Source organism: Cupressus sempervirens, chromosome 8, assembly GCF_028749045.1.
Source record: "Cupressus sempervirens isolate cs-2001-9-10 chromosome 8, ASM2874904v1, whole genome shotgun sequence".
In the NCBI taxonomy this organism is placed as follows: domain Eukaryota; kingdom Viridiplantae; phylum Streptophyta; class Pinopsida; order Cupressales; family Cupressaceae; genus Cupressus; species Cupressus sempervirens.
In genome coordinates, this window is record NC_143125.1 from 9,386,513 (window position 1) to 9,412,160 (window position 25,648).

Sequence of the window (25,648 nt, forward strand, 5' to 3'; positions counted from 1 at the left end):
TATAATTCTCAAATACATATATATTTATTTGAAATAACCAAAACTATTTATTTTTCTTTTCATTGGTTAAGAGGGGAAAGGCAGGTAAAAAGTCAAATTTAATTACTTTTATTCCAAATAAATAAATAAATTTTATAACATTCAACATTCAGACACTTAATTAATCTCAAAATATTTGTGTTTTTCAGAAGTTGGTAGTCACCAAAAGCTCACAGAAGAAGCACTTAGATTTTGACCCATTGCAAGTGTTTGTTATCTATGTCTCTGTGAGGATCACTCGACTATCCAAAGTCATCTTAACTTAGATGCATTGTAATCACTAAATAGAATAATGCAGCCTTGATTTTATTCATTTTTTGAATATTGATTCAGTTTTTTAATATCAAATTATCCAGAAACAAATAGATTCAATTCCAAACTCTCCAACAAATCCCAAGCCATGTCTTTAGCCTATACTTGGGATAACATGACATACCTTATACATTTCATCAGGGAAGCCATACAAATTATAAATTGTGTTGTTTCTTGGAATATTATTGATAGATGTCAAATAAGTATCCCAATGAGCGAAAATCACCAATGTGGTCTTAGGCTTATGTAGTAGTTCTTTCTCTCAATTTAGCAAAAAATACCTTGCGGGAACATCCTCTATAGCCAGAGTGGGCACACCATAGGAAACAAAGTACGTGTCCATCATGGCCATTTACATTTGTTGTTTCCTTCCAAAGTGACGTAGGGCTAAACAAAACAAGAGAATCCAAATCAATGGATTAATAAGGATTTTGCAATAAAGCAATACAATCTTATTAACTACCAAGGGAGAGTGGGGTTTGACCATACTTGGAGGACTATTCAATAATTTGAATGTAAAGATACATCCATCTCTATTCATCACCCATCTGAGTCTCTCTGCATTTGTTGAAGAAAAAGTTGCAAATTTTTCTTGTTACTTTTTAGCCCCTTTGAAGACTCCAGTACACACTTTTAACTTCTACAAACAACATTGATTTTGCACAATTTTTTTTGCTTTTGCATATTTGTAAATGTGGAAAAAAATGGAAGCTCAAACTAACACTTGGATTGTCTGACAATATGCCTTAATGAAATGTGGTCATCACATAATATCCACAAACTAATTTGTTAAAAAGATTCAAAAAGCATTAGAGGGAATGCAATTGACTAGTGCAAATCTAAAATCCAAAATCGCTATAGCCCTAAATATATGCACAACCATACTCCAAAATTTTGTTGGCCTCTTCCTTGCATGTAATCAAAGGTTAGTCTAGTTACTAACCACTAGACATTACTTACTTTAGTAGAAAATGGATAAGAAACAAAAAAACACACTATTATTTTAGCTTGGGCATGATTACATTAGAGCCCACCACTCATATGTAATCATAAAGGCAATCTTCAATTGTGAGGTAGAGTGTTTGGAATCACATTTTCCTAAAATTTGATCTACTAGTTTTTAAAGTTCAAAAGTTTGATTCCTAAGCCAAAAACAAAAATGGAAAACTCTGTCATCACAAGCCTCACATTGCTTAAATGATGTTGATAGTAACCAAAATACTCTTCCACAAAATGCTCAACAAACAACTCAGTTTTGTATGGAACCTTTAAACTTGTGCTATCATCTTCGTATTATGAATAAATGAGGCAATACAAGTACCATGTGATTAGATTTTCACTAAAATATCATTTCCACCATGGAGGACACCTCTTCCATTATTATTGCTACGCGTATATCAACAGGTGCTAGAAAAAAAATCAACGAATATTCAAGTAGGAGAGATAAAAAATGACAGATGACAGAATGTATTGTTTAATGCATAACATGCATGTCGTGTGTAGAATACAGTTTTGGAGGCATGCTAGCAGCAAGCTCATAAATCAAGGATAAAATTAACTCAAAAGGGAGATTATTAAAGTTGTTTATTAAATTTATTTAAATATTATAATCTTGTGACTACTGTCTATTTGGATAATAGTCATATTAATAATTAGAAAATTTTGTTTTTAATCTAATTAACTTTGATTCTATAACCTAATAGTATCATCACATTTTAAATATTTTTACACTAATATTAATTTAGTTCTTGAATTAAATTTTCTCATAAACGTTTCTTCAATTATTTTACCTTTGCTAATACTTCATCAAGGCTCTCTTTAATACACTAAACACAAATTAGAGAATACTTTTTCAAATCTAGAAGTAGGGTAATTTTAATTTTAATTAAGCATAAGTTATATTCATGTAAAGATAATCTTATAGACAAACGAGATGAGTTAACAAAATAATCATAGATAAAAAGTAGGTATTGTCTACATTAAGTCAAATTTTGATATTGTTATCACAAATTCAAATATTAGTAGAAGCACTTAGAGCGATATTGTTACATAATGAATGAAATTGTCAAGCCAATATTTTTGAAATTAACATCCCTTGGTCAAAATTATTATTTGTAATTATTAATGCTTACGATTCCCATGCAACAAAATAAAAAACTAGAAAGACCCATTATTTTCAAAATTTACTTCCTTGCTCCCACTAATCAATGCAACCTACTACTCACTTAGATTAATAGACATGTAGATACAATAACAAATGCCACTCTAGCTATCATAATTGATTATGTTTTTATGACTAATCAATTTACTATACATAACTTCAGGAGTCATGCTATTTCTAATAGATCTAATAATGTTATTTGTTTCTTTGATATCAATTCAAATGATAGATTTACCCCACATTTAAACTTATATTTAACAAATTCTTATTTATAAATATTATCCATCATAATAATTCTTAAACCAATTACTTTTCCACCTCTACACCTTCAAACATTTGAAATAAAATAAAAGAAACTTTATTATGCCGATAGGGATCTCTCCTTGAGAAATAATGGTCAGATTGTTCAGACAATCCGGCTTGTCTTATGTCGAGAAACAAAAAAAAGGTATCGAGAAAAGAAAAATTAGTTACTGGCAATAACTGAATTGGAACATAGTTTGCATTTGAGATAGCCATCGAAATAGAGAGGGGCGACCAAGATAGATGCCACGATGGAGATAGCTATATGATAGATGCATCATAACTGAATTGGAACATAGTTTGCATTTGAGATAGCCATCGAAATAGAGAGGGGCGACCAAGATAGATCACGAAGAGTCATATGCTTATAGTTTTGGAATGCTACTATTGGAGATAGCTGGAAGGAGGAAGAACATTGTGTTGCCAGAGAGTTGTTTGAGTCAATTGTATTTTCCTACATGGGCATCCAAATTGATAGAGAAGGGGGAGTTGTAGAAGAGATTGAGAGAAAGAGGCCAAGGAGGAATGGGAGTGGAAGATGAATAGAGCAAGGCACCATTGTCATCTTCCTTTGAAGAATCTTCATCTATTAACTCGAAAAATAATCATTTACTATTTTTAATATTTATGAATAAAAGATATGATCTGATATTTTCTAATATATATTAATATATTTCTGTATACATGTTAGTAATATGTTAATATATTTTCTATATGTCTTAGTATAGTCTATTTTTATTAAATAGATCTTAGTAATATGTTAATATATTTTTCATTTATCTTAGTACAATCTATTTTTGTTATATTTGAGATGCTATTAGGAACAACAATTATAATTCAAATATAGATTTATGAGTAGTGATGAATTAATATTAGATTTTCCTCTATTTGACTATTAGTTAAACTCAAAGTAGAGTTTAATTAATTAAGAGTTAGGAATAGGGTTTGAGCTTAAAATTAGAGTTATATTATATTTTTTTCATGAACTCTCTTTTTTTGCTATAGCTTTAAAAAAAAAAAAAAACAAATTATAGTAACGATACTTTTTAGGATTAAATTTGAAAAAAATATATATTGAAATTTATGAATGAGATGAATTTAAAAAAAAAAAAATTAAATAGTGAAAGAATGGTATATTCTATTGTTTGGGAGATATCAAAGTTTGTCAAAAAAAAGTTCTATAAGTTTTAAATTGAAATGTAAAGACTTGAGAATCTTCCCAAAAAAAAAAAGAGAGATGAAATATTGCATTTTTTTCCGCAAATATTCTAATTTTATATTATAAAAATAAATCACATGTACAAGTAAAAAGTTATAGTTTTAGAGGAAAGAGCCTATAGTACAGTAGTAATTTGTGAGCCTCTTTTTTAGGAGGTCTTGGGTTCGAGGTTGATTGATCTTAACATATAATAATAATTAATCTTAATAAACAATAATTAACCTATGTTTCAACCAATTACATATCAATTATTCCAAATTACATAAATTGGCATGCTAGAGGTGAACTATGAATGAAAAGTTACCTATTTTATTATTGACTTGTATTCTTTGAGAGAATGATATGAACACCCTTTTACTAGAAACTATTTTTTTTATTCCATACTCAAATATTGATGCTAAAATGAATGAGAAAAAGTAATGCATATAAATACTTGCCAAAATCAAATTAAATCTACACACATGATTGAAAATTTATTTGGTAGCACTATGCATGCTAAACACTCATCACAACTTGAATTATGAATGAGGAAATGCCTCAATTTGATAAAACACGTGCATGAACATGATAGACTTTAGGAACTATATGTATTAGTGTGCCTCAAGTAAAATTGTGTCCATATATCATAGTCATGAAACTACATGCTCCTCACACTATGCAAAGGACATATAAGTAGTTTCTATATATAGAAGATGTATATTATTCCTAATTTTCACAACTTACTAAAGATGTATTGCCTCAACATTGGCTCTTCCATCACTTGAGTTGTAATTATTTATCTCTTACACCGTAAGAGGTTGGCTACACGTTCATAAAATTCAATTCATCTAATTATATTACACAATGTTGCATTTAAATGAATTCTACAACTGATCGTCTTCATATATTCTAAGATCACACATGAATGAATTTGATAATTAACACAAAGGGTGAATAAACAAAATAGTTGATCATAACATTAAGCTCTTTTGGAATAAAATGCTTATAGATTGTGTGTAAAATTTGCAGAAGATGGAACTTGGGTAGACCATTATAAAATTTGTGCAGCCTCAATGGTCACTCGAACTAACATTCCTGTGGACCATTTGAATGACCAAGTATCCCAAATCTATAGTTTTGATAGGTTAGATACTCCCACAATCCATCTTTCATATCATGACAGAAACCACTACTATAGTTTGTACTTCATTAATAATAATGTCAATGTTCAAGACTCTAAAACCCATTCTTTTGGAGGAGGATAATGAAAGTACAAGTCATTTTTGCCGAGACCTTGTAAAGCTCTTTGATGGAAAAACGTGCAAAGATACTATAAAAACTGGTGAAGAAGATAAACTACTGAAAATAAAGGATGAACCTTGATAAAGGAAAATTATAGAGGGTGTATTCTATGGGTGACAAGGAAGAAAAAATAATAAAAATAAAAAAGAAAAAATAATAGAAATAAAAACTATGATCAAACAAAATGTTATGATCAAACTTTCCATATCAGTTCTAGAACAAGGACGCAAAGCGTCTAGTTCCTGCCATAGTGTATTTTGAATTGAAGGTTGTAGTGTTCAGATAAAATTAATTGTAGTGTTAAGATAAAATTACTTGTTACAGCCAGTTATTTGTCTAGAAGGATTCCTTTTCGACCATTGAAATGTCAATTTAAGTGTAAGTAATAGTGTCGTAGACTAAGTTTGCAAGAATTGACATTAGGAATTACTTACAGCCCTTATAAGCAACATAAGCAACATAGATAAATTATTAAAAATGGCATCCATACACATTTTATTGGATTAAATGCATGATTACGAAGAATAATATAGGTATCAACATATATTGTGTTTAACTACATAAATTACGACTACGAATTAGTAGACAGACGGATGCCACTGTGTATATATTTGAAAAAATACTTTATTATAAATGCTACAAATTGTTTCAAGAAAATCAATCTGTATGTGTGTGTGCATAATAATTTAGGTCAAATTTGAACGATTCCAAAAGAAATCAAATGGGTATCATTAGATAGATGAATTTTATAAATAAGCTGCAAATTCGGTGGTGTCAATTGGCATTTCATTAGATAAAATATATTTTGTAACATTGAAAAGTGTATTGACTATTAATTGCATTATATTACAAATATAATAATGATAAATATCATTAAATAACTCAGCACAAAAAAAGGGTGTGAGTGTATATTGTATTATATTACAGGTATAAGGATAAATGCCACAAATTCAGATGACAGAACAAATGTATATTAACATACAATCTAAACAGACAGTTTGAAAAGATTGTCCAAATACATAAAACCCATAAGGTGGTACTAGAGGAAGAAACAATCCACATTGGTGGTGGGCTTGCTATTCACAACTATAGCTAGAATGAAATTTAAAAAAATTAGAAAATCATTTATACTTGTCTAGTTTTTCTCAATGACCCAATAACATGCTTATAGAATATAATATGACAATTATTTTTGGTAATTATTACTCCTTTTGATGCAAATAACACTTAATATTATTCAATTTAATTATCAATTAATTGTATTAAATTCATTAAATGAGATTCATGCTATGTACAATACAATAATCCAAATTGTGTGTAAAGTAAAAACGTGCATCACTTTGTTCTTAAGGGCCCTTGGATAAACAACCGAATATATGCACTTGATTTGATAGTTTATATAATTTATTAATTAATTTTAAAGTCAGAGATCAGTAATTTTGTAATTTTAAAATTAATTAATTAATTACATAAACTGTAAATATCCAATCAGGTGCCCTCCACAAGCACTTCGCTTGCGCATGTTGCGACAACCAAAATTAGATGCACAAATGGAATAATAAATCAGATAGTGATTGATTGCCCTCCACAAGCTAGAAACGCTGAATTTGGATTAATGAAATGTTCATTGATGTAAAAAGCGTACAATTTTCAGCAATATACCAATGTAAATGTTGATTAAAATAAATATTTGTTTAGTCATAAGGAACGTGATTGAATTTGAAATTTAAGGTAAATAGCATTTGTAACAAATTCATTTTATAATGAAAATCAAAATTATGCATGTTTTTTAAGAAGTCATTTTATTTATTTATAAATCTACCGTTACGTACTGCAGAAAAGTGAGCTTGAGGAAATGATAGTACCAAGATTCTAAGCACCTAAAACCTGCTGATTCTAGTTGGCTTTTGCTTGGAGTGAACGTCACCTCCATCAGCTGTTAACCTCTTCACAGTGGGCTTTAATAGTCTTCCAGCGGCTCGTCGATGATAAAGATAAGTTACCCATCACTTCCTCTTCATCTGGTCAGGCTAATCCCTCCGTAGCATAAATCCCACAAGCCCCATGTTAGAGCAGGTTTACCAATGACTAAAATCGTCCTGTAAAATAGATTACGAGAAATGAGAAGCTAAAAATGTTAGATTCATAACAATTGCATAAAAAACTGAGGCCAAGGAAGAAATTAGGTTCACAAAGTAATCCCATAGGTTTACTCCAAATCACTATAAATAAAAATTAATTCTGTAAGTGAAAGATTTCAGAGCAAGTAAAAGATTTCAAAATGGTATTTTCTGAGCAAGCGTAAACAAATGTGACTGTGCCAAACTTAACTATGAAGGCATGATAGACCGAAGTTTGTTAGAGTGCCGCAAAGGCTTGTGCATCATAACTGGGAGCTTACAACTGGGTAAATGTAATGAAACGAATATTGCTTAAAAAGGGGAAAATCCTTCAGAAGTTTATTATCACTGCACTAATATGGATGAGAAATTGAAATTTTCTACAATAAAGATTCCACTGCATTCAAAAACACCCAATTCAGAAAGATCAATTTGTACTGTTGATACCCCATTTGGGGGTGAACAGCTAATCCAATATAGAAGGAAGGGTACCAAAGGCCAGTTTTTGTAAAAGGAAAAGCCGTTCATACAGACTAGCACAATAATACTCCATACCTTGTCTCTGCCATCATTGAAGTTGCTTCCAGTAACAACCTAGATTGATGGTCTGTGTTATATGCTCTGGCATTGGCAACATTCTCCAGCACATCTACTCCATTGAGCACAAAGAAAAGTGTACAAGTGAAACCAAAAGATATTCAACCTTTCCGCAATTTGTAGAAGCCTCTGTGGTCTAAAGGTTCCTTCAACATCAATATAAAGTGCTTTGCCTTCGCCGCTTCCTTTATCTAAAGGCAACTATACAAAGACCACCCTTAGTGTTCGACTGAATCACTTTCAAAACGTGAAAGATTCAAAAAGTATTCCAAGTCATAATCCCTACCATTGAAGTTAATCAACAATCCTTCCATACACCACAGTTTGTAAGAAATCGAACGAGCTTGAAAGAAGTTGAATTGCATTTTAATGTCTTTCAAAGGTTCTAGACGAGTCCACTATCGAATCTCCTGCGCACAATGAATGCCGATAGAACACTACATTAAATGTTAACAATGACCATTGGACAAAGTAGAAAATATCACCTATCAAGCTAGCACGTCGACAGAAGAAATAAATATTCAATACATATTTTTTTGACCCTTTAAAAGTACTTGTCCCATAGTGCACTGTGCTAGGTATACATAAGTTCAAAATAAAAGTGAACAATGACTATTCACTTATAAATTTCTAAATTCACAAAGTTTATATAAACAGATCTGGGAATTGGCTAAGCATAGTGGTTCAGATAAGACAATTGACAAAACATAAAGCCAAGCAATAAAGACTACAAAGAAAAAAATGTCATTGACAATATGCTTATTTAATGTTAGATCAAATGTTGTCAAAATTGGCCAGATATTGTTCAAAGATAGGTGAATAATATTAATGAAATCACTATTGCTATGTTCCATCCATCTGTCAACATTGCCACAAATTCATTTTTTTATACAATGGAAAAAGCTCAATACCCTACTGTTCACCACAACAGCCAATGGGAAATTTGAATTTAACATGTTTTTATAAATGAAAATAATGGCATAAATTCAAAAACATTATGAAACTAGGTTGGAATGTATATATAAAACATTTCAATTGGTCAAAACTTATTGAAAATTTGCATCCACTTGGATGCTATAGTATCCTGCCATACGGCAGGAACTAATAACAACATTTGATATATATAAAATTATCAGCATAACCCTTTGCACCTTTCAAAGGTACAAGCGCTAATATACAAACATTCAAAATAGAAGGAAACATTATACGGAGCTTTGATTCTTCAGTTCTCTTTTTCAAAGATTGAAGCCTTAATATCAGATTTATGATATACCGATCTTTGAATCTTCAGTTTCATATTGCCTCTATTTCAAAGAGTGAAACTATATATTAGATTCAGGACATACTGAGCTCTGATTCTTCAGTTTTTCTTGTAATCTGTTACTGATGGCTGCGTAGAAAAGTGGCTTGTTGGAGGGCAGAACAGGGAACAACAAATCTCAGCATAGGGCACCCAAAATCTTCTCTCTTGCTTACATCCATACCTGCTCGCCCAAGAATTCAATTATGAGGCTTCGGGTTTATCCCATAACTATTAAATAACATGAGCAACAGTAAACCTTCGGAAGAAATCGATGAGCGGTGACGTAATTTTTTGTTTTTGGAGAAATTAAATTTAAAACAACTTTGATTTCAAATTGGAGAAAATTGATAAATAAATCTACAATATGTTCAATAGTGGATAAATCACGTCTCGGCTAAACTAGGCTGGTAAATCTGCAGACGTGAGCTGAAGATAGCCGACATTTAAGTCGGCGAAGGTTTTTTTCACTTATTTGCCAGGTATTTAATATTCCTCACTCTTTAAATTTCTTTTTATCTCATTTCTGAATTTGATCGTGTGTTTCTCAACTCAAATCACAACAATTTATTTTGGGATTTTTTTTTCCCTTTTCTCAAACTCTCTTTCTTTCAGTTTTGTGGTGGGCAAGGTTTGATTCTGGTTCGAAATGTTATTACAGCGCACTTGTTGATGCAGGCGAGTGGTTAAGGGTTGGAAACCTAGGGTATTGTGGCGATGAGGATTTTTCTCCGTATTCCCACGGGCAAAATCGTTGACCTGACGATTTCTGGAGATTCGCCAACGGTAGCCACTCTGAAGCAAACAATCGAAGTAGAACAAGGAATACCTTTATGTGCCCAGAGGCTCATCTTCTCTACGAAAAATTTGTGGGACTCGGGTTCGAATCTCGTTAACTATGGTATAAGGGATGATTCAACAGTGACAATGGTTGTTCCTCTAAGCGGAGGTATGCAGGCGCCAGTCCAGCCGCGGCCTAGGCTGGAATTTCTCAATACGAAGCCCCCTGCGAATTACGTGGCTGGTCTAGGGCGAGGAGCCACGGGCTTCACTACGAGGTCTGATATTGGGCCGGCTAGGGCAGCTCCTGATTTGCCTGACAGGTCTGCCACTGCAATTGGTGGTGCCCCGGCATCCCAGGGCGCTGGCAGAGGGCGTGGCAGGGGCGCTACCGGGGAGGAGGAGGAAGAAGGTGATGACGAGAAGGGCTACGATGAGAACCAGAAGTTTGATGAATTTGAGGGTAATGATGTGGGCCTTTTTGCGTCAGGGGAATATGATGAAGATGATAAGGAGGCAGATGCTGTGTGGGAGAGTATTGACATGAGAATGGATTCTCGTCGCAAGGATCGCAGGGAAGCGAGGCTCAAGCAGGAGATTGAGAAGTACAGGGCTTCAAATCCTAAGATTACAGAGCAGTTTGCGGATTTGAAGAGGAAATTGTATGCTCTTTCCAGTGAAGAGTGGGATAGTATACCGGAAATTGGGGATTATTCGTTAAGGAATAAGAAGAAGAGGTTTGAGAGCTTTGTGCCCGTGCCGGATACTTTGCTGGAGAAGGCACGGCAGGAGCAGGCACATGTCACTGCGCTGGACCCCAAGAGTAGAGCCGCTGGTGGAACTGAGACACCATCGTCGCAGACACCTGTGACTGATCTGACGGCTGTTGGACAGGGGAGGGAAACTGTGCTCAGTCTTAAGCTTGATAGGTTGTCTGATTCGGTCTCTGGTTTAACTGTTGTGGATCCAAAAGGGTATCTGACCGATTTGAAAAGTATGAAGATAACTAGCGATGCAGAGATTTCGGATATTAAGAAGGCCAGGTTGCTTCTGAAGTCAGTGACACAGACCAATCCAAAACATCCGCCTGGTTGGATTGCGGCTGCAAGGCTTGAGGAGGTTGCGGGGAAGATTCAGGCTGCAAGGTATGCTGAATTTTTGATACCCTTTGTCATCGCGTTGATTGCCATTTCTTCTTTCTTCTTTCATTGGATTTCTTGTGTTTTCTCTCAGTATGCATGGCATACTTTTGATCCCATGTGTTCTGGTGTGTTGATTGTCTATTTTAATATATGATAAGAGGGAAGGACAAAGACATCTTGTCTATGAGAGCTTCTCCTTCTCAATTCTGCACTAGAGATAGTGCTAGATGTTACTGTTTACTATTGCAGACCTTTTTCTTATTTGACAGCTAATGTGCTTGCTCATAAATGGTGTATTGGTTCTTTGTAAAGCTTTTCTAATCCATTTTGGCAAGTTGTATGTGCATTAGTGTTTTGAATGGATGCAAAATTAGTTGGAGTGTGGTTGTGATATGTATGAGGAAAATTGGCTTAATTTTTTTTGAGATAGATTCTTTAATTTGAAGAATGTGACTGTTTTTAGTTTTATAGGAAATAGGGTCAAGGATGTGATTGATAAACGTGTTAGGAGTAGTGGGTAGAGAAGCTTCCCTTCTCATGTTTAGAAAGTTGGCGAAAAGCCTTTAAGTAAATAATGTGAATGGATTTGTTTCATTGACAATTAGCCTGACGACCCACCCTAGTGCCACTTGAGGGGATTCAAACCTGCAACTCAGCTCTGCTACCAATTGTTGGAACGCATGTGTTGTTGTGCCAAAAGATCAACCTATTTAACACCTAATACAAATGCCAGAAATAAATGGATCCACAGGATGTGATAATTCCATCTCCTAATTCTGAAGGGGGACACTATTGATTAGTCCCACATTAAGGTGTTTGTAAACTTCAGTCTTCCATTTGCCAGTGAAACAATCCATTTAGTGAACTGGTCTCATTTTCAGAACAGTCCTCCAGTTCGAGCACCCCTTCATCATTTGGTTCTATGGCTTCCATTCCTCCCACCAGATACTATTCTCCATCTTTTGACTGTGATTAAGGGGATGCTAACTCTTTGCTCACTGATTGGTTTCTCAGAGTGCTTCCAATCCTTGGTTCCTTTGCTAAGGATAATTGTTTGATACAATGTAAGATACTCTCTAGTATTGCGACAAATCTGGTTTTAGGATTTCCTTTTTTGTCCTCTATGTCTATTAATTTGTATGGATGGGTTGCCTAGTTGATTGGCAAGATAATATGCTTCGTTAGAAAAACGTAGGTGTCCAGCAAGATCTACCTACACACTCTTTGTCTATCCACTATCGATGAGATTCTTTCTCTCCCCTTGTGTAATGTCCCCTTTTTATTAAATAGAGACACTACTAAATTTATATAATTTCTACTTGAATAACTGCTTTATTGATCCAAACTTCACTTATAAAGAAGTAAATAATGCAAATGGTTTAAATATATAAATGTAAATTACTTGTAATTCCAAATGCATATGCTGAATCTATGTATAGTTTCTATGTATACTTTTTAAGAATGTAGTATACAAATATGAAAAATTTGTATCTGATATAGCAATGTAGAATGTGCTCAATAACCTAAATGGCCGTCTTGTTCTTCCTTAGATAGTCCATGCTGCATATACAGGTTGATATGATATTCAGTGGCAGAGATATAGGCCAACTCTGATATTCTTGATTTGTCTATGCACTGATTCTCTGATTGGTGAAGCCGTCTCTGATATATCAGCAGTTTATTTTGCTTCTTTAATGGATGCCATCTCTGATATATAATTGAATAACTTGCACTTGCGGTTGCTGTAGCTACCTTCTATGCTCTTAATTGAGCACTTCCATAAGGGAATATATATGTTATCAAATATCAATTCTCATCTGCTTCTTGGTAAGCCATTTGGCTTTCATTTATATGTGCATCGAACCATGAGAGGGTGCAAGTGGAAAAACAGCACCCTTCATAACAATTGGTAATTTTATTGTTCACTGAATAATCATTTATGATTATTTGGTGAAATTAGTCATGAAGGATTATTCAGTAAACAACTTCTAGCCAATTATATTATAATCATGAATCATTAACAATTGCCAACTCGATTATACTATCAGCTTATATTACAGGACAATGTTAAAACATATGAAGCCTGATATATGAATCAGAATTGATGCCTGATCATATATTGCTTAAGTTTCGATATATGAATCAGAAGCGATGCCTGATCATAATTTTCTGAAGTCTCACAATGCAAATGGTAATTAGGCTATCAAGCTTGATGACAAGTATTGGCTTAGTACACATATATGATTGATGGATCGGTTGACAACAATTAGCATGGTTCGTGCAAATGCCATTATGTATCTTATGTGGCCTCTGAGAACATATCAGTTGCTAATCCTTTGCTATTGTCCATTTTCCATCTCTGTCTGTTGGATTGTCCCATGTGGATGGTATTAGCATTGTCGTATCTTTGATAGCATTCATCATTTCCGGCAGATGATGGAAGACTTAGTATCATACATAATTGCTAACGATGATTCCGTTTGCATTGCAGATAATAGAGGGCAACTGCCATTACCTTCAAATATCCTCCGCTAACCATATCGGATTATTATTACATCCTTTATTGTTATCTATTATTCTGCTCAGTTGCTAATTCAATAGATTCGTCTCTGAAAGCATTTGCCAAAGTCACATTGAAAGTCCTATATAATTGATGTCTTAATTTTATAGACATACCAGAGTCGCCAACAACAATTCATAGTCACCTACCGCTTCCATTCTCATTGACTTGTCTACATATTTGCTTCTGCTGTTGATACATTAGTATCCAAACTGATATCGTATATGCCACTTACAGTACTGGTGATGAAACAACTAGTCACTTAGTTATAACTGCTATCACAGAGGAATGGATGAATTAGCCAATGTCCTCTGTATTTCTTATAACCATGTTGTTGCCTTATTGTATGACGTGGATTTAGATTAGAATTTGGGTTTTTATAAATTTCAAGCTTTAATTAAAATTTATGTGATCATATATCTCTCAATTCAGGACATTACACCTCTACTGCAATTGCAACTTACGCGTCTCAGTAGACTTGGGCTTTCCATTTCCATGATTTCTCTCAGTTGTTGTCATCACCCACTTTGTTCTATTGATTGCTGGGATCTTACAAATCTTAATGTGGCTTCTTGACTACCTAGACTATATCTTTTGTCTTTGTTTGGCTACACGGGCATTAGTTCTGGTTCAGTTGTTGCGGAGCATGAGGAACTGCTGGAACATCATCTTTTGGAGTATCATCGAGCACTACATAATCATTTTTTTTCTTGTCATGCTACTGGAACAGGTCTTTGTACAACACTTTCTCATTGAATATGAGATCCCTGCTTCTTACAATTTTAAGATTTTCAAAATCCCATGGTCTATAATCAAATTCATCAATGCCATATCCAATAAATATAGGACTTCGGGAAGTGTCATAATTCCTCCCTCAGATTTTGTTCTTCATGCTGCTATGGTATTTGTTTTCGTCATTGCTTGGTCCTTTACCTCTTGAGAGCTGTAGAGGGTATTGAAGTTATTTCCAAGCAACCTTGGCAATCTCTAAAGGAGATGATTGACTTATTTGTTCATTGTTAAACTATCTCGAATGACACTCTCAGGGGGCCCTTGCTGGAGAGCTTCCCTTCGAATGTATGAGTTCACAAACAATTCCCACAAGTACACTAAGCACATTGCCTCTGCTATCTCAGCCACAATTTTAAAATCTCGCAAGGCAGAGCTGAGGAAATTGTGACATTTCACAACACTGAGAAACAAAATTGCCAACTCACTGAGGCTATGTAGCAAACTACCCATGAAGAGAGACACATAATGGCCTCACTACGCTCATCACGGACCAATAGCTGATAAGGGGGATGATACTGAAGTCTTCTTGAAGCCCAGAAAATTTTGTTTTCCATGAAGTCTGAGGGACTATCAATGCCAGTTTCTCAAAGGGACTCACCAAGAAGTTGCTGCTCTCCACTTGTCTTATGTTTTTGCTTAAATTTTAGAAGTCTTATGTAAATTTCTGCACCAAATGATGGGTTAACGATGTTTTTAGCTAATGTTAATTCTGTCTTTCATTATTAACTGGATCACAACCCAGTTTCTGTATAATGTAATTTGCTGCCTTCATCCCCATCTGTTCCTTACATCTTCGGCTGAGGATGTGGCTTTTTGAAAGGATGCATCCCAATAACACAGTATAATATCTTGCTATCATAAAGGAAGATTATTTGGTAATCATGAGAAAAGTACATGTGAAGTTGAGTTATGTTTAATGAGATGACCCTTACTATAAAGGCCACTAAAAAGAACCACTAATAAGAACCAATGCTAAACTGAGACAATCCGTCAAACACCTGTCTTGTCCCTTACTATAAAGGCCACTAAAAAGAACCAATGCTAAACTGAGACAATCCGTCAAACACCTGTCTTGTGGTCTGAACTGTGCTATGGAAAAATATTGTACTATGAATTTTGTCAAAACTGGGCATGTACTGAATACTACTGCTGGAGGTAATTTCCTGATTTATAGAGAATTGTTCACAGAACTAACAACTTGTTGATAAATGATGCCCAAATGTATTACACTAACTGAGACAAATTCACAAACAGTTGGCAAGGAAAGAAAAAATAGAGGTATAGCTGTAAACTTAAAAATTTGCCTGAATGCTGAATACTGAAACAACTATTATTTAAATCATTCTTCACCTTCATATGTCTGATTATTACAATGAATGATTACTCAATTATGTCCTTGGCCTAGTCTTAGAATTAATATGCAAACAACTTTAACATAAGAACCTGGACATGTCAGCGCTGCCCAATTGCTGAGGAAACTCTACAGCTGAACAGACCTATGTGATTGTTTTTGTATAATTTGCAATCTTCAAACAGTGCCGAATCCAATATAAACTGAGTCCGCCTGGTGTCAAGGAAGACAATGCCCCAAATCGCATGAAATGTGGATCAGCTATGAAGGCTGGGTTGCTCCTGCACAGTTCTGTTCTAGACTGAGTGCTAAGTCCCTGCGATTTAATATGGACTGGATTGAGACCACTGATCGGTTCCGGCCTGCTCTTCTTGACCTGTTAACACTGCTGTACCTGTATGGCCCTATGCAATTTTAATATAATTCTCAGCCCTCCAAAAACAGTGCCAAAACTAGCATGGATTGAATCGCCTAGGGATGTTAGATAGTCCCTTAAAAGCTTAAATTGAAACTCTCAGCAGTCTGTGAAAAATTAGCAAATTTGTGACCTGAACCTTAGTACGGCTCTGTTTTGTACGGCCCTGCTATAAATTAATCTGCTTGGTATTGGGTGCCGAATTTGGTATGGTTTGAAACGCCTAGGGTTAATGTATAACCCCTATCAATCATAAATTTAGATTCCCTTGCAATAAGAAGTTATGAGTAGAAATGTGCTCCCAGCTTCCTTTCGAATTTCTCCAGTTCTGCAATGATTTGTGTAGATGGCAATTAATTCCACTCTAGCTAATCTTCCAATGATCAACGATCATCAAAATTGGCCTTAGGCCACAGATTCTGCCCCGATGAAATGACTGTAACGTCACCTCCAATCTGCAATAATTCAGGTGATATTCCACACCCTCAAAATTGCGTACCGATTGAGAGTTTTCGTTCTCAATGGCCAGATGTGTCTATTCCAGAAACCCTAGGCTCCACAATGCACATTAACAAACATCAACATCAAGAACAACAAATCTGGATGATTAGAATGAAGCCCGGGGTGCCTATTTATTCCTTTTCCTCCACTTTCTCCAGAAGCTTCTAGAACATTATTTTATTTTATCTATTAAGTGACTTTATAAAATATTTTATAATTCAAGTCACTTTATTAAATTAATTAAATATAAAGTTACCTTTTAATATTTATTTATTTGATAACTTTATAAATAATTAACTTAATACCACTTATTTATTTAATTAAAATAATTAATTAGTCATCCTCATAAAATATTCATTATTTTGGACAACCTAATTAATTAAATTAATTAAATCAAATTGCCTCCAAAATGGGGACAGGACATTTAAACAAGGTCGTGGCTATTTTCAAGGGCATGCAAACAATGAGACTTTCCATGTAATGTGCTCTTTCAAAGCAAACAGGATTTTCTTCATGTCATCAATTTTCATTTTTGCCTGCAAGAGCACAGACATTTCTGAAAGTTCTTTTAATTTTTTTTATTGCATTTTCTTTCAGCTTGCATAAAGCTGGGCATGCTACTATACAAAAATTCTTCTTTTTAAAGGAAAAAATAATCTATGTTACCCGAGGATGCATTTTTTTCCACTCCTAAACCCGAAGTTTTGGAAATGGGGACAGTTTCAGGGATGGGGGGACGGCAGGGGACATTTCCCAGACGTCCCTGCCTAGAGAAAAAAATAGGAAAAGCTTCCCCAAAACTTCGGAAACGGTCAATGAGTTTTTGAACCACATTGACCATTTTGGGGACTGTTTTTCTGTTTCCTAACGTCCCAGGGACTGCATAAAAATTTCCTATTAAAATTTTATTAAACTCAAAAAAACCATTAAAAAAATGATTTTCCAGTCATCTGCGGGCTCGGACTTGTGGAAGTCAATTTTCTTATAAAATGAATGATTAGGGGCAGCTGTCATAGTATCTTTGTTTTCATTTTGAGGCTCGGGATGATAGTGATAGTGACTTTGATATGGATGATTGGGGCAGCTGCCATGGTATCTTTGTTTACATTTTGAATTTGATGTTTCAGATTTTGGAGTATTTTGTCTTGACATTATATGATCATTGATAGTTGATACATTGATGGAATGATTATATATCAATATGATCATTGATAGACTATGGTTGATACTTTAAAAGTTTAAAACTTTAAAGTTTGAGTCTTTATCTTTTCAATGTTTCCATAGACTATGGTTGATACTTTAAAAGTTTAAAACTTTAAAGTTTGAGTCTTTATCTTTTCAATGTTTCCATTTTATTGAGAGTTGATGTTTTTAATTTGATTCATTTCATTATGTACTAATGGTATTTTAAGGACTTAGATGATGATTGAAAATGATGCTATTTAGAATTTTCTATGATGATTCGATTAGATGCTGATTGCTATGCTCTATGATCATTGATGAATCATTATTTGATGAATAATTTTAAACTATTGCTATGCTGATTGCTATGCTCTATGATCATTGATGAATCATTATTTGATGAATAATTTTAAACTATGTTGCTGTGATGAATGTAGAATTGATGAATATATTTAAAAATTCAGATATATATATATAGCTGTTCCCTGCCGTTTCCTAGTTCAGCAAAAAAAAAAAAAACCGTCCTGGAAACTCGTTTCCCCATCCCCCTGTACCCTCGTCCCAGAAACTTGGGGTTACATAGAAAATAATTGAGTGGTTTGCCTTGCTCAGCTGTTGTAATGTTGTGTCTTCTCAAATAAAGCTTATCAACCACCTATACTCTACTTGCTGAAAATGTAATCACAATGGAATCCAGAAAACTTTTATGATAATTATAAAATAGTTGTTATTTTCTTGTATCTATTTTTGGCCACTGAGGATTATTGGATTAACTAATGAATGGAACGAATTTCATATTCTCTTATAATTTAAGGCGATCCAACCTTCTTACCAGATTGCAATAGCTGTTGTACAACCAGGGATAAGATTGTTGTTTCTATGTAAGCTTAGATGGCTTTACATCATGATTAAGGATTGAACGGTTTGTATTATAGGGCATAAGCTATATTGCACTCTAGTTTACAGCAGCTATCTCATTTTCTAGTGATTATTTGTGAAGACTAATAATTTACAAGTTATATTATGTTTTTGCTATTATTCATATTTGGTCTTTAGATGGTATTGTAGCTCTAACTAATTTCAAAACTTTTATTATGACAGGCAGTTGATACAGAAGGGGTGTGAGGAGTGCCCAAAGAACGAAGATGTCTGGGTTGAAGCCTGCCGATTGGCCAGCCCAGGTGAGGCCAAGGCTGTTATTGCACAGGGTGTGAAAACAAATCCGAATTCCGTGAAGCTGTGGATGCAAGCAGCAAGGCTAGAACAAGATGATTCAAAGAAGAGTAGGGTCCTGAGGAAGGGGCTAGAACATATTCCAGATTCTGTCAGGCTTTGGAAGGCTGTGGTGGAGTTAGCCAATGAGGAGGATGCAAGGATTTTGCTGCACAGGGCTGTTGAGTGCTGCCCATTGCATGTGGAGCTTTGGCTTGCACTAGCGAGGCTTGAGACATATGATCAGGCAAGAAAGGTTCTCAACAAGGCTAGGGAGAAGCTTTCTAAGGAACCCTCAATTTGGATTACAGCTGCCAAGCTTGAGGAGGCCCATGGCAATACTAACACAGTAGGCAAAATTATCGAGAGGGCTATAAAAAATTTGCAAAAGGAAGGTGTTGTGATTGATAGGGAAGCTTGGATGAAGGAAGCAGAGGCTGCAGAGCGAGCAGGGTCTGTTGTGACTTGCCAGGCAATAATTCGGAATACAATTGCTATTGGAGTTGAGGAGGAGGATAGGAAGAGAACATGGGTTGCAGATGCAGAGGAGTGTAAGAAAAGAGGCTCAATTGAAACTGCTCGTGCAATTTATAATCACACTCTTTCAGTCTTTCTTGCAAAGAAGGGTGTATGGCTCAAGGCTGCACAGCTAGAAAAGAGCCATGGAACCAGAGAGTCTTTAGACGCTTTATTGAGGAAAGCTGTGACCTACTGCCCACGAGCAGAGGTGCTGTGGCTAATGGGTGGCAAAGAAAAATGGCTTGCAGGAGATGTTCCTGCAGCACGTGCAATCTTGCAAGAGGCCTATGCTGCAATACCTAATTCTGAGGAGATTTGGCTTGCTGCATTCAAGTTGGAGTTTGAAAATCACGAGCCTGAAAGGGCTAGGATGCTTCTTGCCAAGGCTCGTGAGAGAGATTGCACAGAAAGAGTCTGGATGAAGTCGGCAATTGTAGAAAGAGAGCTGGGAAAAACTGCAGAAGAGAGATCGCTTCTTGAGGAGGGTCTTAAACGATATCCTTCATTCTTTAAATTATGGCTTATGCTTGGGCAGCTTGAGGAATGCCTTGGAAACTTGGAAGCTGCACGTGAGGTTTATGATCAAGGCATCAAGAACTGTCCAGAGTGTGTACCTCTATGGCTTTCTGCTGCTAAACTGGAAGAGATAATGGGTGGTTTAAGCAAGGCGAGGGCTATTTTGACTATTGCTAGGAAGAAGAACAACCAAAATCCAGATCTTTGGCTTGCTGCTATCAGGTCTGAGTCAAGACATGGAAACAAGAAAGAGAGTGAAAGTCTTATGGCCAAAGCATTGCAGGCATGTCCAAATAGTGGCAAATTGTGGGCAGCAGCAATTGAGATGGCTCCAAGACCGCAGAGGAAGACAAAAAGTATGGATGCAATAAAAAAGTGTGATCATGATCCCTATGTTATTGCAGCTGTTGCCAAACTATTCTGGCATGACAGGAAGGTAGAAAAGGCTAGGAATTGGTTCAACAGGTCTGTTACTCTTGCTCCAGACAATGGGGATTTCTGGGCTCAGTACTACAAGTTTGAATTGCAACATGGGACTGAGGAGGACCAACAACATGTATTGAAAAGATGCATTTCAGCAGAACCAAAGCATGGAGAACGATGGACATCTGTATCAAAAGCAGTGGACAATTCGCATCAGTCTATAGAATCTATTTTAAGGAAAGCAGTGGTGGCTATTGGTAAGGAAGAAGGTGTTGTAGGTGTGTGATGACCTATGCATGGACAAGCCAGTTGTGAAAATACAAAATATCAAAGGGACTGCATTTTTGTTGGGTGTTTAACTATGATTCAGATTTAACATCTTACACAAAGACTGAGAAATCAAGAATCTCCATAGAATATTGAAAAGGTGATTTCATATTTGCTACTGTTATTGCTGCTAGTGTTTTTTTTATTTACAGTTTCAAAACTAAGTTTTATGGAAAAAGAGTCTAGGATACCGATTCGTATCAGAAGGCAGAGGCTTCCACATCAGATGCAGATGGATGTGGGATGCTTCCAGAAGCCCTGCGGATGCTGGCCGGAAGCCAGCTGCAGGCTCTGGCTTCCAGACGCATCCGGGAGCATCTGCGGGCCCAGCAGCCGGAAAAGTGAAAAAAAAAAAACAATTAAAAACATTTTATAACTGATTCGGACAAGATTATCTCAGATAGCCTCACAATAAAATTTCCTACTCTGCACAAAATAAACTCATGGAAAATTGCATAGAATGACAAACAAAGCCCACGTAAGGCCAGCCAGACCTTCAGAATAGTTCCACAGATAGAGCCAAAGAAAACCTTTTATTTGAACCAAACAAGCTAGCTTGGTATAATTGAGGTGTATCTGTTTCTTTTATCTCAATTAACTGAGTTACTCATTTAGATTTTATTTTTTAAATTGTCAAACTGGTTGAGAAAATAGCTCATCTTTCTGATTGCCCTAAAGAGTCACCTGAACAGGAAAAAATTGTTCTAAATATTGCTCAAATTTGAAGCTGAAACAGTCACAAGTGTCTAGGTAAAGTCGACACAATTCTGAGTAATAATTTTGTCAGGGGTAAACCTCTATCACGTTAAGCTAAGTGAGCAGGTTTTACTCTCTTGAATGTGAAATTGGATGATGGCAGAAAAAAGAATGCAACTATGATTAACTACCAACCACAAAATAATTGCTCACCACATTGTTGTGCTGAGGAATAGAAATATGTAAAGACCAAAATATCTGAATTTAATGCATTATATATATATATAAACACACACACACACACACACACACACACACACACACACACACGTTTCCTCCTGCATCTGCATCCAAAAAAAAAAAAATTCCCCGCATCCCGTATCCTGTATCCGCTTTGGAATCCGCATCTGAATCAGTAACATAGGAAAGAGTAGAAAATTTCAGTGACTTAATGATTTAGAAACTCATAACTACTATTTAGCTGTAGCCCAATTTGTTTTTTGAATTATTTATAATATTATTCTGAATTTAAGAGGTGTGCACGATGAATTATCAGTTATGTAATTTATCAACATTCAGTGTGTTTTAAGTCATGTCATCTCATTAAACGAAAGGCAATGTAAATATTTTGAGATCAAAGGTATTCGTCTACATTGTTGCATCTAATATGGGCACCAAATAATCGACTACATAGTTAGAGGGAGTCAACCATTTTGATGGGGAGGAATGGTTATGTTGTCAAGTTGATCAACAAAAGGAAGAATTTTATATTTCTGGTCTAGGTGTCACTTGTTCAATCTCATTTTCTTTCATTTTGTTATTTTTCTTTTTCATTTTGTTATAATTTTCATAAAATATTTATGTATATTAACATTGAAAGTTGATTATTCTGTCTATGTGAATTGACAATTAAGCTTTTTCCTATTTATTAATTCCCGTTCCCTAAAAAGTGGCCTTCTGTCCCAGCTGTCCTCGAAATACATTCTGTCATTCTCTGTTGTATCCATCCTGGTAACTCCATGAAACATAGTTACTACCCATTTATCTCAAAAACTTAATATATTCCTCATTTATCTCAAAAAATTAATATATTCCTTACTGTGGATTCTTATATGTGTTTGTAGGCTTTCCTCTTTGGTGGTGTTTTTTTTCTCTCTTTTAAACCATTTGAACACCTATTTTTATTATGCGATAATCTGTATCTACTCTCATCTTTTTTTGTGGATGCAGGGTTCCGTGTATAGAATGCATAATGCAAGAGCATACAATTGTCTGTATGTGGTTGGTTGTGGAAAGCTATCTTCAGGTTATCTTCTTGTATCAAAGAGGAGCATTCTGTTCAGCATTTTTAAAATCATAGCAAGGAATTAAAGGTGATTAAAATTTTAAATGGGTTTTAAATAGCATATCTATTTTGATTATATAAGTTCTCATAATCTAATAAGTTTCAATGCTCGGAGGATACATGGTATATGAATCTGTGAACTCTGTTTATTTACAGGGAATTCTGTTCAGCATTTTTAAAATCGTAGCAAGGAATCAAAGGTGATTAAAATTTTAAATGGGTTTTAAATAGCATATCTATGTTGATTATATAAGTTCTAATAATCTAATAAGTTTCAATGCTCGGAGGATACATGGTATATGAATCTGTGAACTCCGTTGATTTACAGGGAACCGTCAGCAGTATTGCAGCCTCAAGTCCCTTAATCTGCAACTGTAATAACAGCACAACTTAGTAAATAACAGTTAAAGATGACATAATTAATAAATCTTAGCTCCTAGTAACATTGTTTCTAGCAATTTTTTATGTTTGCATCTAGTCTGCAAGAACTGTTAATTTTGACAGAATGTGAACAAGTACAACCTTTGTAATACTAGATGGTACTGTCTTTACCACTAGGGAGGCTAAAATGCTAATTTGAAAACATACGTCCATTCCTGGGTACACTTGAGCAGCTCATTGGGTTGGAGGGACAGTCATCAAAAGATCAAATTATATGAATTCACAGCCATTTCTGTGCAAGGCATGTAAAAGGTGGCACTATTCCAGAAAGTTACTTCTTGTGTCCTCTATAGTGCTGTTGTTTTTTTGATCTCTTGAAGAAAAGCATACTTATCGCATCATGTGGACTGAGCATGTGTGGCAATAGATAGTCAACTAAGAAAAGTCGAGCTATGCAATAATGTTGGTTAGCGGTGTTTTGGAAATGTCACTCTTGGCACGTAATCCTGTGTTTACTGCTTTGTCTATTCAAGTTCGGTAAGCCATCAGTTTGGAGTACTGATTAGGATACTTGTTCTATTGGACTTCAGTCCAGGACTGTCTTCAAGGCATGCTTCAATTTTGTTGCAGTTTATTGTTTGGTTTGTCTGATGGAGTATTTGTCTGAAAGTTTAGAACCAATATATACAACACCTTTAACAAAATTAAAAGTTTTCTGAACCAAAAGGGGAAGTGGCCAATGAATGGGATAAATGTTATAATTTGAAGAACCTTCGTTTGGTCACGGCCCCACTTCGCGGGTGGTCTATCAACGTGACTTTCTAACTGCTTGCATGCTTTGTGTGTGCTATATCTCCCCTCCAAAATGAGACTACCCAACGGATGAGAATCTATCTACATAGGCAAAGATATAGGAAAGGTGACATATTTAATGTATATTTGTTTTAAGGTAGAATATTCTATAACTGGTGCAAAATTTAATGATTGACATACAACTCACTACAGTATATATCATACCCTGACAAGTATGGAGGCTGCAGATTAATACGTGTTCTCTGAAATCGGTTCCTTATCAAACTGCTGAATTATCCAATGTCGTTCTTAGTTTGGTGCTATTGTCTTCATTCTTGATGTGGGTATATATTCTTCAAGCTTCCTCGAGAGATGTGAACATTTGGGGAGGATGTTTCTTGATCGGAACTACATCCCAATGTCAACTCCAACTAGCTACACATGTTGATTTTCATATTTTTAATTGTCATTAATTCCACTGTTAGCAATACATGTTAATTGTTGTTCTTGAATCATAATCAATGCCTTTACTAATGGTAGCCAATAATAGGTGCCATTGCTGATAATAGAATGGTTCATCTTATTTATTGTTCACCTCTGTCTGCAGGGTCATGACATTATGCTTCTTTGGTTGATGATACTCCTGCAAATGTTTGCTTTGTGTGTGCATTGTAGTTGTGTTTACATCACTGAATAAGTCATTAGGCTGCTTGGAAGAGTTCTTCTCAAAAGGTTTTCCCCATATACAACTATGTTGTATGATTCTGTTTATGTTTTATGTGTATTTCTTCTTTCTATAATTGTAAAGATTCATTACTCTTCTCATAGTTTCATGCTAGAATCACAGATTGATACTCTGAAATGATTTAGAATAATAGATTTCTACTATGAAATGATTTAGTTCTAGAATTATGTATATTTCTCTTATTTTTTGTATATTTAATGCATATATAAAAAAATAAAAAAATAAAAAAATAAAAAAATATAGATAGATATCGTGTTACACACACACACATGAATCCTTATGAATCATAATAGGATTTTCTTTTTTCTTCTAATCCATGGATCCTATTCATGTGCTTGAATTGGATTCATATCCCGAATCGGTAACTAAGTACAAAAAACATTGTTGACAACTAAAGCAACGTTAATGACTATAATAAGTTGATCTTCACTTTCTGGCAAGCTTTTGTTAAATTGGTGTCATTTTTTGTTTTTGGGCTCCAACAAGCCAAAAGAAATTCCTTGTAAGGGAAGGTTCATGTGGATCACCAAAAGGTGCAGCCTTGGATGCCACAACCTTCTGGTGGCAAGCAAATCCATAATCACTGCATGAGACTGTCCACACACAAAAAAGACCACTAGAGAGTTCTACAATGAGA

General features: G+C 35.0%; 1 protein-coding gene across 5 annotated transcripts; it reads left to right on the plus strand.

Moving 5' to 3' along the window:
• Nucleotides 1–9,198: 9,198 nt before the first annotated feature.
• On the plus strand, nucleotides 9,199–24,244 carry LOC149541314 (protein STABILIZED1-like). Of its 5 annotated transcripts, none has more exons than XM_089796605.1 (7): nucleotides 9,315–9,613; nucleotides 9,755–9,814; nucleotides 10,011–11,257; nucleotides 19,157–21,152; nucleotides 22,979–23,121; nucleotides 23,250–23,293; nucleotides 23,422–24,244. In XM_089796605.1, the coding sequence occupies exons 3-4, from the start codon at nucleotides 10,050–10,052 to the stop codon at nucleotides 21,009–21,011; spliced, it is 3,063 nt and encodes a 1,020-aa protein (XP_089652731.1). In that variant the 5' UTR covers nucleotides 9,315–9,613; nucleotides 9,755–9,814; nucleotides 10,011–10,049; the 3' UTR covers nucleotides 21,012–21,152; nucleotides 22,979–23,121; nucleotides 23,250–23,293; nucleotides 23,422–24,244. The 5 variants fall into 5 exon arrangements, with proteins under 5 accessions (XP_089652727.1, XP_089652728.1, XP_089652731.1 ...); XM_089796603.1 differs by having other exon boundaries at nucleotides 9,330–9,613; nucleotides 9,994–11,257; XM_089796604.1 differs by having other exon boundaries at nucleotides 9,490–9,613; nucleotides 9,948–11,257.
• The last annotated feature ends 1,404 nt before the right edge of the window (nucleotides 24,245–25,648 follow it).